This window comes from Mesitornis unicolor, unplaced genomic scaffold (assembly GCF_000695765.1).
Source record: "Mesitornis unicolor isolate BGI_N332 unplaced genomic scaffold, ASM69576v1 scaffold7759, whole genome shotgun sequence".
In the NCBI taxonomy this organism is placed as follows: domain Eukaryota; kingdom Metazoa; phylum Chordata; class Aves; order Mesitornithiformes; family Mesitornithidae; genus Mesitornis; species Mesitornis unicolor.
This window is the reverse complement of record NW_010205163.1, coordinates 25,485-40,071: the sequence shown is the minus strand read 5'-3', so window position 1 is coordinate 40,071 and position 14,587 is coordinate 25,485. Positions and strand designations below refer to the sequence as shown.

The 14,587-nt window shown below is 40.9% G+C and overlaps 1 protein-coding gene across 1 annotated transcript in view; it reads right to left on the bottom strand.

Annotated features, from left to right (window-relative positions):
- RGR (retinal G protein coupled receptor) overlaps positions 1-10,626 on the bottom strand; it is a 17,207-nt gene extending 6,581 nt beyond the window's left edge. The window contains exons 1-3 of the mRNA XM_010191296.1: positions 10,461-10,626; positions 7,381-7,537; positions 6,067-6,188 (exon numbers count right to left, since the gene is read on the bottom strand). Of these exons, the coding sequence (XP_010189598.1) occupies positions 6,067-6,188; positions 7,381-7,537; positions 10,461-10,539 (358 nt within the window). The 5' untranslated portion in view covers positions 10,540-10,626. The remainder of the gene's footprint in view (positions 1-6,066; positions 6,189-7,380; positions 7,538-10,460) is intronic.
- Between the last annotated feature and the right edge of the window lie 3,961 nt (positions 10,627-14,587).

Here is a 14,587-nt window from a genome sequence, read left to right as displayed (position 1 = left end):
TGCTGAAATGGCTTTCAAATATTTTCTATCAAGAGTGGCTTTAATGAAGATTCCTATGTTTAATTTTTCAACAGGAATAATGCAGCCTACAGGACACTCTAGGGGAAAACTCCCTGTGCTATTCACTGGCAGTGCCCTGCCTTGGTTCCCCCTCTGCTGCTGCTGGGGAGGCCCGTGTGCCTGACAGGGCTGTAGGGAGCACAGTGAGAAGACCCTTCTCAATTTCTGTTAGATTTATTTGTTTCCTTATTTTCCTAATTGTTTACTTTAATGTTTGTGCCTCTTCTGTGAAAAACTGTAAGAAAAAGTTTATTTTAGTTACTTTTCCGTGGGTGTTAGGGAACCCCATTTTCTTACTGGGTGTAGAGTAAAAGGATCATGCAATGATGGAGTCTGGCACCAGACATGTTTTGACAGCTGCTGACACCTCCTCACATTTGAGGAGTCCCATTTTGGACACTAGAAAAAGAGAGAACCAGAACTTAAACTTTTCCTTATGGTTTTGAGCATTTGCAAAATGAGATTAATGGTGAAATAGTCCTGGTGAAATCAGTTGCCTGTTGACCACCCAGAAAACACTTAATGACACATTAGAAGTAGCTAAAAATGTATGAATGTAAAATTAAACAAACTTCATTTTAGTTTTACTTAGAAAAAATACTTTCAGTGCAAGAACAGTGAAAGAATCATGCTCTGTTCACATGGCAAAAATGTCCTCCTGTGAGAGGCCTGAATGGAAGAGAGCAAGCTGAGAGCAGATCAGTTGTTCTTGTGCAGAGCAGGCCATTGCTTTACCTTAAATGCCTTCTTTTTGCCTGATAAAATTTAATGTCATAGACACGTAGGTCCTAATTCAGTTAAATGTGTATGTATGGCATTCAGCATATGCTTAAGAATACAATTCCTAATTAGGGCACAGTGCTGGCAATTTGGTCCTATTAAATCTAATCACTCTTGTGCTCTGGCTTTCTATCCGTGAAAAGCAAGAGGGTAGCTTCTCTTTCTCGTACAGTGAATTACTAATAAAGGGGATTTTAAATGGCTTTTGTAGTTGCTTTGGAACAGAAAGAGGTCACTCTTATAAGCAAAAAACCCCCATCATTTGAAGATTACAAAAATTGTGATGTCAAAAACTTGAATTATAGAAAGTGCTAAAGCATGGAACCTTAATCCTTTTGATTATGCTGGCCAGTTTTTAGTGATATAATCATAAATTATGTCTCCATCTTCAGGCTTTGGGGACATTTAAGAATTTAATTTTTTTTCTTTTAAGATTTATAAATTGGTCAAACATTTAACTGATTTTCATAGAAAGAGCAATAAATACATCTCTGACACAGTGGCTACCTTTCAATTACATTTCAGGCTGGTGTTCAAAAGGAATTTCTCAAACAAAAGGTCAACAGGATTTTCTAGGATGAAGGGGGGAAAAGTCCCTTTTTCCTCTTTCTTGCAAATGGTTAAGTTATAATAGCTGATATATCCCACAACAGTATGGCTTGCACCAGACTTTGTGGCATGCATCACTTAAAATTGGCAAACTTTGTCGAAGACAAAAATATCGGAAAGTCTTAAAAGGGAAAATATGTATCAGTCATAAATAAAATAGATGTTGGTACCTACTTCATCTGCAGTGCAAAAAGCACCAGTCACTGGTGTTCACAAGTATTCATTTCTGTAGGAATAAGAAAGCTGCACTGCGTAATGGTTTATTTTGTGCATATCATTAGGAAAAGCTCTATAAAATAAACTAATAAAGGGATTTTTTTACTCCATTAATTTTTTGCTGTGGTTTTCCATGATCATAAAGCTCTCTTGGCAATTACCTCCTGCTTCAGTGAAAATGCAAGATCTGTATAAACACTGGCATTTTGTCAGGAAAAAACTGATGCAGGTGCAAGACTAGATGAAGGAAGTATGCCAGGGTGGCTACAGTAAGTGTGACAAGGAGGTGTAGGGACTTGTTCCTAATTTGACAGAGCTGACAGCTGCAATTGGAGCAAATGGTAGTTTGCTAATCTTTGAATACTGATATAACAACCTAGATTCCCTTGAATGTTAAGGATTAGGTAAAACTCACTGCAATTCTACTTCTTGAAATTGAATGCTGCTGCAAAATCCCTGCTGATTTTGTTTATCTTTTCTCTCGTCATATCGAGAAAAGTACTGACAGAAATGACTTCATATTTTCCATTTCCCCCTAATTCTTAAATGCAAGTGTAAAATTTTCTAGGTTTTTCCCTTTCCTTTTAAAACTGTAACTGTATGCCATAGTTATGAAAGGAAAAAAACTGGCCAGTATCCTTCCCCTCTCCATAACCTGCTGGCAGCAGCATGCTACACTCTCACCAAAATGAACTGTGTGTTAGATTGACATGCCTTCAGCAAAGACATTTCTGTGGTAGGTGGCTGCCTGCTTTCAGATCACTGACCCCTTGAGCTCTCCACCAGTTACCCTTTTCCTGCCTGATCCCAGCTCCAGTGAGACCTCCCAGGCTGCTGCTTCCTTCCTCCCTTGCTATGTTAAGATCATAATTTGGGACATTTTCCTCATTTGAATAGCCAGGGAGGGAGAACTAACAATGTCTACCTTGACATAAAATGCCATATTCTGTCCTGAATGCTTGGTTATTGATAAAGACAGCTTCCTTAGAGCTTGCCCTCTCCTTCTTCACTGTTAGGCACTAACATAGAAGTGCTGCTGTTTTCTCCTTTTCCCTCTAATGATCAAGTTTTGAAATACAAGAATCTCTTTCCCCATCTTGCTAGTGATTGACATCCAAAGCCTTCAGACTTCCCTGCCTTTTCTCCTCTTATTGCATCTTTTTAAGACTACAGATTTCTGTAGTTCTCTCCTCCTTACTGTGAAAGTAGCACCTCATGGACCCCAAAGCCAAATTAGGGGATGAAAAGAGTGTTGCCCAGTGTGGTTGCCTGGAAGGAAGAAAGGAAGAAGAGCACAATATCTTGAAACTGTAGCTTCTCTGCCATATGTGGTGGTCATACCATTTTCTTCCATATGTCAATCAATAACAACCTGCTTTCTGATGAGTGACCTGTCTAGTTACCAATACACTTCAAAGGCTAGCACTTTGTCACTAAAGGTTGTATTGACTTCCAATTTTAAAAAAACTTTGTTAGTTTTCAAGATGTTGGTGAACATATTTGTGTTACTAGCATCCAGAATGACTGAAAACTCCATTTTTTTTTCTCATCACCTTAGCAATCTCTCACAATCTCATAAACTCTTCCTCAGAAATATGGATAGTGGATAATCTCTATCAGTGTCAAGCTGAGCAATGTCACAACAAAGGCTTTGTTTGAAACTGTTAGTACATAACAAAAGCATTGTAGATGATGTAATTGAGTCTGGAAAGAGTACAGTTCCTGGGGAATGAAGGTAAAAGGTTGATAGCTTTGGTTTTTAGGCAAAGGTATTTTGTACCTTCTGTACAGGCTTGCACCAATGGCAACAGGACTTTAATGTATGGATTGAGAACACAGTATAGCCTGTAGGCTTGGTATATCAGATCTATGAAATATGACTTAATCTTCCTTGCAATCAGCATGTGAAGGATGAAAGTAGAAGTGGCTAATCTTACTGGAATAGCCACAGAGCATGAGATTTTAAAACCTTCAAGGGTTTTGTTTTTGTTTTGTTGTTCAAAATGTTCAGTAATAGCAGCAATGCTTGGCCATCAGTAAGTAACAATTTGAGCAAAGTAAAGAAGCCTGTGCCCTTAGGGTCTCTCTGCCTGTGCTCTTAATGTAATGTGCTCTTTACTGGAGGATTGCGTGACACAAAAGCATTAAAGTCAATGTTGTAGAGAGTAAAACATCTTTCCAAAGATGTGTATTTTCAGGCTGTCTCTCCTGTAAAATACAGATGCTACTCTTCCAGCTCCAAACAGGTTTCAGCATCCGAAGGCTGTTGATATGGATTTAGCTGAGAGCCTGCATTATTTGGGGCCTTTGTCTAGACATGAAAAAATGCCCACTTCCTTGCCTCAGCTGAATTCTTGACAGAAGTTGCAGAGCAAGAAGTTGGCAGCCTTTCCACTCTCAACAGGATCATCAGACTGAACATTTGCTGCGTGCCCTGGGTGTGTTTTACCACTTACTGCTCTAATCATATGGAGTCTATACCTTGAAAGGCTGTGTGGATGCTAACAGCAGAGGGGATTGAAGCACTGCAGCTCAGCCATTTCTTCCCAAGCCAACTTTTACACTTTCATTTAGGAAATATTTTGTGAAGTGGTCTGAGCAATCTGTGCTTTAGCATAAGAAAAGGAGAGCTGCACTTGTCCATCACCATTGCCAAAGGAATGCAACTGTTTTTGGGAACAGTGTGGTCAGGTGGGTTGCTCTGGACTTCTCATGCCTCTGGAAAGGGCCTGGCTTCAGCAAGAAACATGAAAGCTGCAGATCTGCATGGGAATACCATTTCTCCCAGGTGGCAGAGCTCCCACATAACTGCCAAAATGACCAAATAGTGCAGATTAGGGCATTCCTAGCATTACGGAGTGCTAAAATGTCCTTTCAGAACATGTTTGTGTTTCATATCATGTCTCTTTTTTCCTAATGAGGGCTATGAAATTGTACAACCTGTGTTTGTCACTCAGTCCTTTCCTAATAACTTTTGAAAACATTGGATGCATAGAAGTAATCTGTAGAGGAGAGTGGGGACTGATAGGTACTGATTTGCTGCATTTACTGTGGAAGTTGGTGTCTGGGGAGAGGTGAGGCCCTGTGAAAGCACCCCTAGAGCAGTGAGCACAATTATATTATATATATTCTATTATATTTTATAATATATTATATTCTCTATATTATTAGAGAAAAGCCAACATCCCTGTGCTCACAAGGCTGCTAGTTTATTTTACAGCAGATGATAATGCCCCTTGCTGTGCTTCCTGACTTCTGTGCTAAGAGAATACAGTTATTCCCCTATTCTTCCCATCCACATTGTGGTTGGCACACAGCTGGAGACCCAGCACAAATCCTAGCAGTCTCCACAGACACCAAATCCAACTCAGCACCCTAATTCGGCAGAAATTTCCACTCATGTTACATGAATGCACAAATCCAATACCACCAAAGTTTGGGAGGTAGTTCTGTGATAAAAGACAGAGCATATCTGTATCTGTAAATCCATATATTTCACACTCCTATTAATCTCTATTTGTCACCTAAATCAGAAATATGCTTTCATATTCATAAAAAAGGCAAATCTAGTTTCCTGAGTTGATCTTCCTGTCTTTCCGTTAAATCCAGGTAAGGTGTCAAAGCTAAACACTAAATTTCAAGAAAAAACAAAAAATGGCCTTCACTAAGAGAAGAAAAATAACATATTCCTCCTTTTATCAGTCCTTTAAAATTAGCTTTGCCACTTTTATTATTATTTATTGAAACTTGCACTTCCTTGCTCAGGAACAAATGAACTGAGCTCCAGACTTCACAAGAGGGCCTGGAACATAGCACAGACCCCACAAATGGCTCTTGTACCCCAAAGTGCCTGTGTGCTGCAAAATGGGGCTGCTGAGCTCTGCCTGCCCGATCGTACCTCTGCAGAAGTGATTTGCTGTGGGCTCTGTTCCGGTTGCTGTATCTGCAGAGGCACCTCTCTAGCTGCACGAAATTTATCTGTAATTAGTAAACTCTGCATGGGCATGAAGATCTGTTCGGTACCCAGCAGGGCGTTGGATGGGAGCCCAAGGTACATAGATTTTTCTTCAATACGGGGTGTTGGATTTTGTTTGCGACACTGAAGATAACTTATGAGGAAGCATGAAAAGAAGTGTGAAAACATGGCAGGAAGGTCAGGACTAGGGTGTGAGCTGGAAGAGGAAATATCTCCTGAAGGCAGGTGGTTAATGCCTCCTGCATGGGAAGAGGTCCTTTAGAGAGATTGTTTGTATTTGCTTTATCTCTAGTGTGTAAGATAAATAAACTTACACATAAGACAAGCAGATAATAAGTATGTTCTTGCTTTGATTCTTTGAAATCTAAGCAAGCTGCCTTATAACAGAATCTGGGTACGGTTGCTAGGTAAATTGTAGCCCTTACTTGTACAGTAGTGATGGTACCGGTCCCAGGCAATGGCAGCGCTGGAGCTAATGCTGGCTAGTGCTGTCAAGAAGCCCTGGAATCCATGAATTTGACAGCCGTCAGAGCCGTAGGGCCAGTACCTGTCAACAAACAAGGAATGTGTTAAGAAAATGACAGAAAAAGGTGAAGATATGTTTGGAAATTGCATTAACGGAGAGGGTAAAATGATAGTTTGTGCATGTACTTTCTAAGTCTGACAAACATTGTGAAAGAAGTTACTGTGGTTGCCTTTAGGTATTTGCCAGAATTTATCTTGCTGTGGTGTCTGATACAGTACAACAGCCATTTTTACTCTTAATATGGAGAAGAAAATATAACCCTGCATTTATGTATCGGAAAGTTTTTTGTTTTCTGGCTTTTTCTGTTTTTAAATTTGAAATCCATGTTTCATCCAATTATCCATATCTTCAAAATTTGTACCCAGTGGGAGCAGCCAATTTGTCAACATGTGAAATTAGCAAATGAGTAATAACCTTTTGGAAAGTCAGTGTTCACCATGCAACACAGTACAAAAGCTCACAGCAAATAAAAATACTCCTGATAGCAAGACTGAGGCCTCCAAGTGTCTTTGCAGATACAGAATGAAAAGAACCATGAGATGGTCTCACATAGCAGACGTCTGCTGACATGTGCCTTCGATATTCTGGTCACTCATGGCAAGGAGCCATGAGTTTTTTTCTTTCTGTGTTCTTTCTGGGTTTTGGCTTTTTTTAGTATGTTTTGCTTGTGATTTGTTTGGTGTAATTATTCACTGAAATGCTTGATATTTATCTGCCCTCTAATTAAATGGTTGAGATGTGAAAATGTGGACAATCAAATGTGTCATACCTGATGTGAACTCCCTGCTAACAGATCTGCATTTTCATTTTCCACAAACTTCTCAAATAAGTGCTTTAATGGAAAGGTTCATTAAAAAACCCAGAAAGAACTGCAGATAAATTTGGGGTCAGTCTGGAGGTTTAGCCTAATGAAAATGCACTACTATTTTGATATCCAGGTAGCTTCTACTATAAACACCGGATAGCTGTCTGATTTAATGTCTTGTATAGTCAGTCTTAAGATATGTCAGTGATTATACACAGTAAAATCTGCTTTTTTACTTGCCTGGTGGAGTGATATAGAGTTTCACGTTGCTGTTTCAGACTGAGAGAATGAGAAGGTTGGTTGGGTGGTATGCTAGAGAGTGATTTAATCAATTAGACCTTTTAGAACTTAACTCTGTTATTTTTCTTGTGGTTCTTCTGAGCATCCTTTAGAAAAAGGAAGATATACCTTAGGAAGCTGGAAAAGGCAGCAATGAATGCGTTGATGCAGATCCCACAGTCGGCCAGTGCAATGCTGAGAACCAGCAGATTGCTGGGTGTTCGAAGTTCTTTGATTTTTCGGAAAGAAATAATTGTCAAGCCATTCAGACAGAAACCAAGCAAGGCTGAAATACAGAATTGTTTGGCGTGATTCAACTGGAAATGGAAATTATCTACAACGATACTGCTGTTTTCTTTAATGAGAGAACAATAATTACTGTGGAATCTTATGCACAAGGAATATATCTGTAATGGTCACAGCCTGCACTCGAGTTATGAAGACTTTCAGGAGAGATGTCATAGGTGAGAGCTGAAGCAGCTGCATCAGGGATATGGCCAGTCATGTGGAGCAGAAATGGTTTAATCTTATTTGTAATTCTGCCTTTTGATTTAATAGAGACACCTGACTGCCAGGCTCCACGCAGGGGCACGTGGGTCAGAGCGAGGGAGGTGCAGAGGTGCAGCTCCAGAGGGGCTGACAGCCAGCACATGCTGCTGGTGCGCACGTCTCCAGGCCTGTCTGTGGTAGAGAAACGGGTTGTGTTTAATATCAGCTGTAACATTCTTTTGTGTTTAAGCACAGAAATCCCTCAGCCATGTTTCAGTCAGCCTGCCTCCCTCTGGGCTTCTATCTAAGGTTAACCTAGACAGTGCTTGAATCACACCAGCTCAATCTTATTACTGCCCTTCGTCAATAGACTATACATGGAAAGGAATAATCTAATTATAAAAAGCAGTCACTGATAGATTTAAAAAAATAGGTTAATTTTGGTCCTCAGAGAGGAGCATTCAAGCAGCTCCAGCTATTTGCCCAGCACAGAGCTGTGCCACCATGAAACTCATTCTTCATTGGTTTAACTCAAGCTTTGTCCTTTAATGTCCTTTTCAAGACAACCTGAATTATTTTGGCTCTGAGTCAACATCTAATCGATAAGTCTCAGTTAGATGAGAAAAGATGTAGCGCAGAAAAAAATCCACATCCCCTTTACAGATAAAGTAGCGTAGTTACTTATGCTCATTGTCTTAATTCTGCAGTTACATAAGATGGATGATTTTGTCCAGTCAGAAATCCTGCTTCTGCCTTAATTGCATTAATGGCTGATGGCATAACCATAGTAACAGCTGATGTGTGTCTTTCATTACACAACGTATAACCAAATATTTCCAGGAGAAATATTTGGAGCCATTTGAGATCTGCTGTTCTTATTTCCTCCCTGCCAGCTTATCTCCCACACATAGGGTAGAACTGCTGCCAACTCTCCCAAATGCAGTCAAGCCTTTAGGAGAGATATGTTGTTACCATATTTAGAGTAGAGCTCAAAAATTATTACAATATCAACTCTTTTCTATCTTTCCTCCATTTTTGGAAGCTCCAGGCTTCAACCCACTCTGCTTTCTTGACGGCCAGCATGACTGTACAAATAGAGAACTTACTAAATTAAAAAACAGCTCTGAGTTTTCATTTTTAGAACAGCAAATGTGTCCAGTTTATAAAGTGATTACAGAGTTTTCCTCTTTCCCATCACTTTTTTTGCAAACTGCACTTAGAAGCTGCAGCAAAAAAGGTGGTTTTAATTGTCTTTCTCTCAGAGTCTCTGAGAAAGTGAATTAATCTTTAATTATTAAATTAGATCTAAGTCAGATGACAAAGGTAAAGTATTATTGCCAAACCACTGGGCATGTTTTACCTAGAACCCTATAGAAAATACTTGTGTTTAGTTAAACATAAGCATTTTAGACCACGTCTAGTTTTAAATGAAGGTTACCAGCAGGTTCTTTGCTTGGACTTGAACAACTGCAGGTCTCTGGCAGGCTGCAGCCCCCAGGCGTGGGTGGGTGGGCTGACAGGGCTGTGGTCCTACAACCAGCCATTCCCCACAAAGACTCTGGCTGTTTGGGCTCTGCCAGCACCCAACAGTGTCCCTGTCCTCCTGCAGCTTCTCACCCCTCAGTAACAAAGTGGAAAGTCATGCCAGGACCTGCAGATGGCCTAATGGCTGTTGGCCAGATGTAGCTCTGAACTCTCTCTTTAGGCAGCAGCTTGCCCCTGGGCCAGTAGTAGATTTTTCTTCTCTCTCTCTCTTTTCCAAGAAAGTTTCTGACACAGCTCTTCCAGCTTTCCTTTGCATGCAGATATAGTGCTGCCTTCCAGCTGATCCTCCTTTCTCCCATGCTCCACATTCATGGGGTGAGCTGATGAGCATTTATCGCATTCTGATGGTGCTTAAAGCTTCTCCTGCTCTGCTGTGGGACCCAAAAAGCTCTGCATCCCCAGCCAAGCAGCACTGTGCAGGATGGGGTCCCAGGCCCTGACTGGGATGTAGCTCAGAAGAGAGTGAGTCACCAGAGAGTGAGTCACCTGAGTCACCAGTGACTGACACCAAAACAATCCTAGCTGCCAGGCAAACACAAACTGACAGTTTTGTTGCAGTCTCTCAAAGCGACGGATGCCTTAAGAAAAGCCCACATTGGCTAAATTAAGTGAATATGCTCTCCTACCTCAAATTTTGCATCTCAACAGTGCAAGACATTTTGAATCTCATGCAAGTATGTTTCTGTTTGTTAGTTTTACCCAGCAGCCATTAACTGCAGTGCTACCAATGCTATCTGGATGTATGCTAACTGTTAACAGGCTACTTTGGACGTATCATCTTTGATTATAAGATGGCCATCACAGCCTGCAAAACAATCAGCCTGATTTTACTGAGAGGATCATCATTTCAATATCCTTTCCCCAAGAAAGATAAAATTGCCTTTAAAAGGCAACAACAGAATCTTACATCCCAAATTCTTGATAAGAAAGCTAAGTAGCAAGTACTTCTCCATTTTAGGGCAGCCATATAGACAGAGCAGATCTTTACTGCAGACAGCTTGTAGCTCACTCCAATTAACTCACCAGAAGTACTGGTGATGTAGCCACAGTAACCACCATAGGTCTGGGTCAGTCTACCACAAATGCTGCTGTTTGCTTCAATTTTCCTTCCCCCTCCCACTGGGAATAATAGGGGCAAAAATCTTATTGCTGCTGAGGTCCCGCACCAAGCTTACCTTCTACCAGCAGGGCAGTGCCGATGGCAAACACCTCTAATTCAGTGAAGCCTTCAGGGAGAGGGTATGCAGTGACCATACTTGTGATCAAAATGCCAACAGATTTAACCTCTGCCCCTTGTTGTAGCTGCAGGGCTGCCTTTTCTCCAGATCCCCCTTCTTCCACTAGCCCACGGCTTCTTAAAGGAGCAGCTCACATGCAGACACATGATCATTATTATATAAAAGCTTTGGGGTGTTTACTCCCACCACTATAATCCCTGCAAGAATGTTATTAATGATGGGACTAACATCAACTCACACTCCCCCTTCCCTAGAAAATCGTATTTCAGACACTTGCAAAATGAAAGCTTTCATTGCAATTACAACAAGTTCTTTGTAGAGACAAGATTAAGAACCTTGTCCAGTTAATTCTGCAAAACTGGAAAAGAATTAAAGGTTGTGGAATGAAGGGGACATGTAATACATAATTGGGAAGTGACCTGAAAAACAAAGGGGCACTCATTGAGTTAGTAATTAGGGGAAAAGTATGAACCAAAAACTTCTGCAGCATGTAGATCTTCTCCTCATCCATTTTTCATAAAGTGGCCAGTGTATTTTTCTGGCAATGACTGTTCTGTATATTAACATATCTCTTCTTCATAACTGAGGTTTAAATTAATGTGCACACTGGCACAGCCTGGTTAAAGGCAAACACTTACAACTCACTGCTTTTGGGCTCCAGATATATAAGGACGTGAGTTGCCCAGTGGAGACCATTCACAGGAATTGCCTTACTGTCCTTTTGGAGGTGTTTGAGGACTGAGGTCTTGGTGTGGTGTGGCTCTGGAGTATGTGCAATGTGCAGCTTGTCCAGCCTCCAGATCCTTCACTGCCAGCTGACTTCCTGCCATGAGCAAACCACTCAATGGATCCAAGATGTGCACGAGCCCTTGCCATTGCCCAGCAGGGTCAACCGCTTGCCTTTCATTTCTTGTACTACCAATTGATTAACTCACTCTTTGGGAATCTGAATGCCTGGATCCTGCAGAATGGAAGACAGCAGCTTTAAGAGTCCAAGTGCAACAAAGAGCACTTTTTTAGCTATACAACTATTATTTATGTAATTTTCAATGCCTATCCATTAAAAGTGAGCAACTTGACCATACGTCTCAGTTTTTAATCTACATTTAGAGTAGCAGTAGCTATGATAGCTACTAGATAGGACTGTTTTCTTTTAACGGTACTTTATGCCACCCTTTTTAGGTGCACTGGTTTTCTTTTTCTTCACTTCTCATTCTTTACTACTTCTCCACAGACCTACTCATTTCCTTAACAAGGTACCACTAGGATGATAGCTGCTAATTTGACACATAATTCTCTTCTTCCTCATAATCCTACTGCAAAATGGGAGCAAAAAGGGAGCTGAAGCACAAGGGATATTGACTTCCCCTAGCTCCACACTGTGCTGACCTGGCTCTTGGTTGATTGAGATGTTAGGCAGACTGAATTTGCTCCAGATGAGGCCAGAGCTTGTTCATGGTCCTTCTGCCTACACAGTGGAGGGGCATTCATAGTCAAGGGTCTTAGTTGAAGGCAGGGGTGGATTTTTTGCAGTTTTCCTGAAATCCATGCTTACAGGCCGTGATACCCAGGAGAACTGATAGGAGCTTAAAGGCTGTTGTGAAACTGTCTTGCTGTGTTTTGTGATCTCTGGCATTCAACTTACAGCTGTTTGTGGTATAGGTAATTGCCTTGATGGATATGCTCTTGGATTTTGAAGTAGAATTCAGGAGGGTATGATATTTGTTAGGCTATACAGATGTTTGGCTCAAGCAGAGCAAAATTACATTGCACCACATAAATCCATCGTTATGTTTGTCTTTCACTCACCTGCAGGTCTTGATGATAAAGAAGGTGACAGCCCTGACTCCTAGCAGGGCAGATGACTGATTTAAGCCTGTGTTTTAATAGTGATCCATTGTGTGTTCTTGCAAAAAATTAGTGCTAGATCTTGTAAATGTGCTGTAAATCTTTTTAGTGTGATAGTTTTGAAAATAGATGGCTCACTGTAATGCTTGGCAACATAAAGCTGCACAGCCCTTCTAGGCTAAGGATAAAGGACACAGATGTGTGAACTGCCCTCATGAGGGCTGTCAGGTGCTTTTGGTTACCTGCCACTGTACTTTGCCCTTACTCCCAGGCAAACCTCCCAACTGTGTTACACTGCTGATATTTTCTGTGGTGCGGATTAAAGTCTGTGGCGCAGGCTTTGCTCATTTCAAAAGTATTTTATCCATGAAAGTAGGCTATTACTCCAACCCCTACGGATTTAGCAGATCTTTAGTAGAATGAATATTGTGAACTTGTTGGCTACATTTCTTTAAGTGTCTTAAAGATTTCTGTGTCTGAACCTTATTTACTTTATCAGTGCTAAGTCTAATAACACCAGGTGGCCATAGGCAAGCTTTGCAGTGGTGGTTCAGCATCTGACTCAAGTGCAATTGGTGTCAGTAGAAACTTTGTGCATCAGGCTCCCAATATCTATTTTTGATGCTGTATTAAGCTGACTTTCTAATAGTTCATTGGAATAGTATGGGATAATGTATGGTCCAATATGGCTGCTAAATTAGTTATAAAGGGTTTTCTTCAAGCAAAGAAGAGGTGTAAATGAGGAACAAATTATTGAGTTTGATAGAATCTACTAATGATAGTACTTTTTCCAGCTGGTAAAACAAAACTTCATTCATTTCCTTTCCCTCCTCTTCATGTAGGACATAACCTCACATCATGTATTCCTGTGAAGTCAGTGAAAACATACAAAAGATAACAGGTTTGCCAAAGATACTTATTAACTCCTTAAGTTATGAAGTTTTTAGTGATCCCTTTCTACTTTATGCACTCTTTTGATATCTGCTTGCTGTTTCCAACTTCAGGGGAAAAGGTCTTTCACGCTACCTGATGTAATCTTGCAACTTCATATTTTGAATTCCCACTGATCTCCTCTCTGCATCAATAAAACATCCATTTCATTTTACCCTCTCACTTAAGAATATTTCACTGGTTACTAATCTGTTTGCAAGGAACATACAGAAAAAAGATCTGATAGGTTCTTGCCAGATATCCCGATGGATTTCATAAGACTGTATAGATTTGGTAGGAGCATATTAATCTTTGTAAAATATGCATTGGTACAAGCACAACAAAAAAAGGTGCAGTGCAAAGATAACAGAGCACTTGCGCACTCTCAATTTTCTCCAAGCCATCAATGCAGATTACTGATGTACTTTTTTATATTCAGAGCAAGATCTTTGCTAAATTGATGTATTATTATTCCTCTGCCTTCCTAATCCTTTCTTCTGATTCAGGTTTAGCCAAATCTTCTTTGACTTTTTATATTGAAAAACACCTTTAAATGACAAACTGCAGCAGTTCAGCAGAAGCAGGCAGGGAATACAGCCACATAGGACTTCAGTTTGATATCACAGAGATGAGTGATCATCTTGGTCCTAATTGGAAATGCTTATCATCAAGGATAGGAAAGCAGAAAGCATATTGTCTGGAGACCTTCCAGTTGCAGTTGTGTAATTTATTTTTTTTTACTTTGGAAACAGTGATTGGGAAGAAGCCCCAGACTGTAAATAGGCACCTGGCATTGGCCACAGAAGGTATGATGCAGGGAACAAGCCCGCAGAGCAGCACATGAACAGGCAGCAGCCCTTTGAACAAGCCTGTGACTGTTGCCATTCTCCTCAACAGTCTGGCAGTTTAATATGCTTCTCAATCTGATTTTCTCTGCAGTTGCCTCCAAAGGTTTTTGTAGGAAGCTGTAGTGGTGAAGACCTGGGCATGGCCAAGGAGGCTTGAGGGATGCAGGAGCCAGTGACCATGTTTTTCTGGGTTAAGTATGGCAGCCCCAGGGCTGATGGTGAGGACATGAGGGTCTCCAGAGCAGGGTTTGTGCTCTCTGTGGACAAGATGGGGGCTGCCTGTGCAGAGGAAGACAGAGGAAGTACTTGCAAGTACTTCTTGTAGTACTCCCAAGTGCAGGGAGCCAAGATCAGGGATAATATCCAGTGAAAGCTCCTTGGAGGTGATGGAGCTATAAATTCAATGGGCAGTAAGAAAGCAGGAGCGGCATCTTCTGA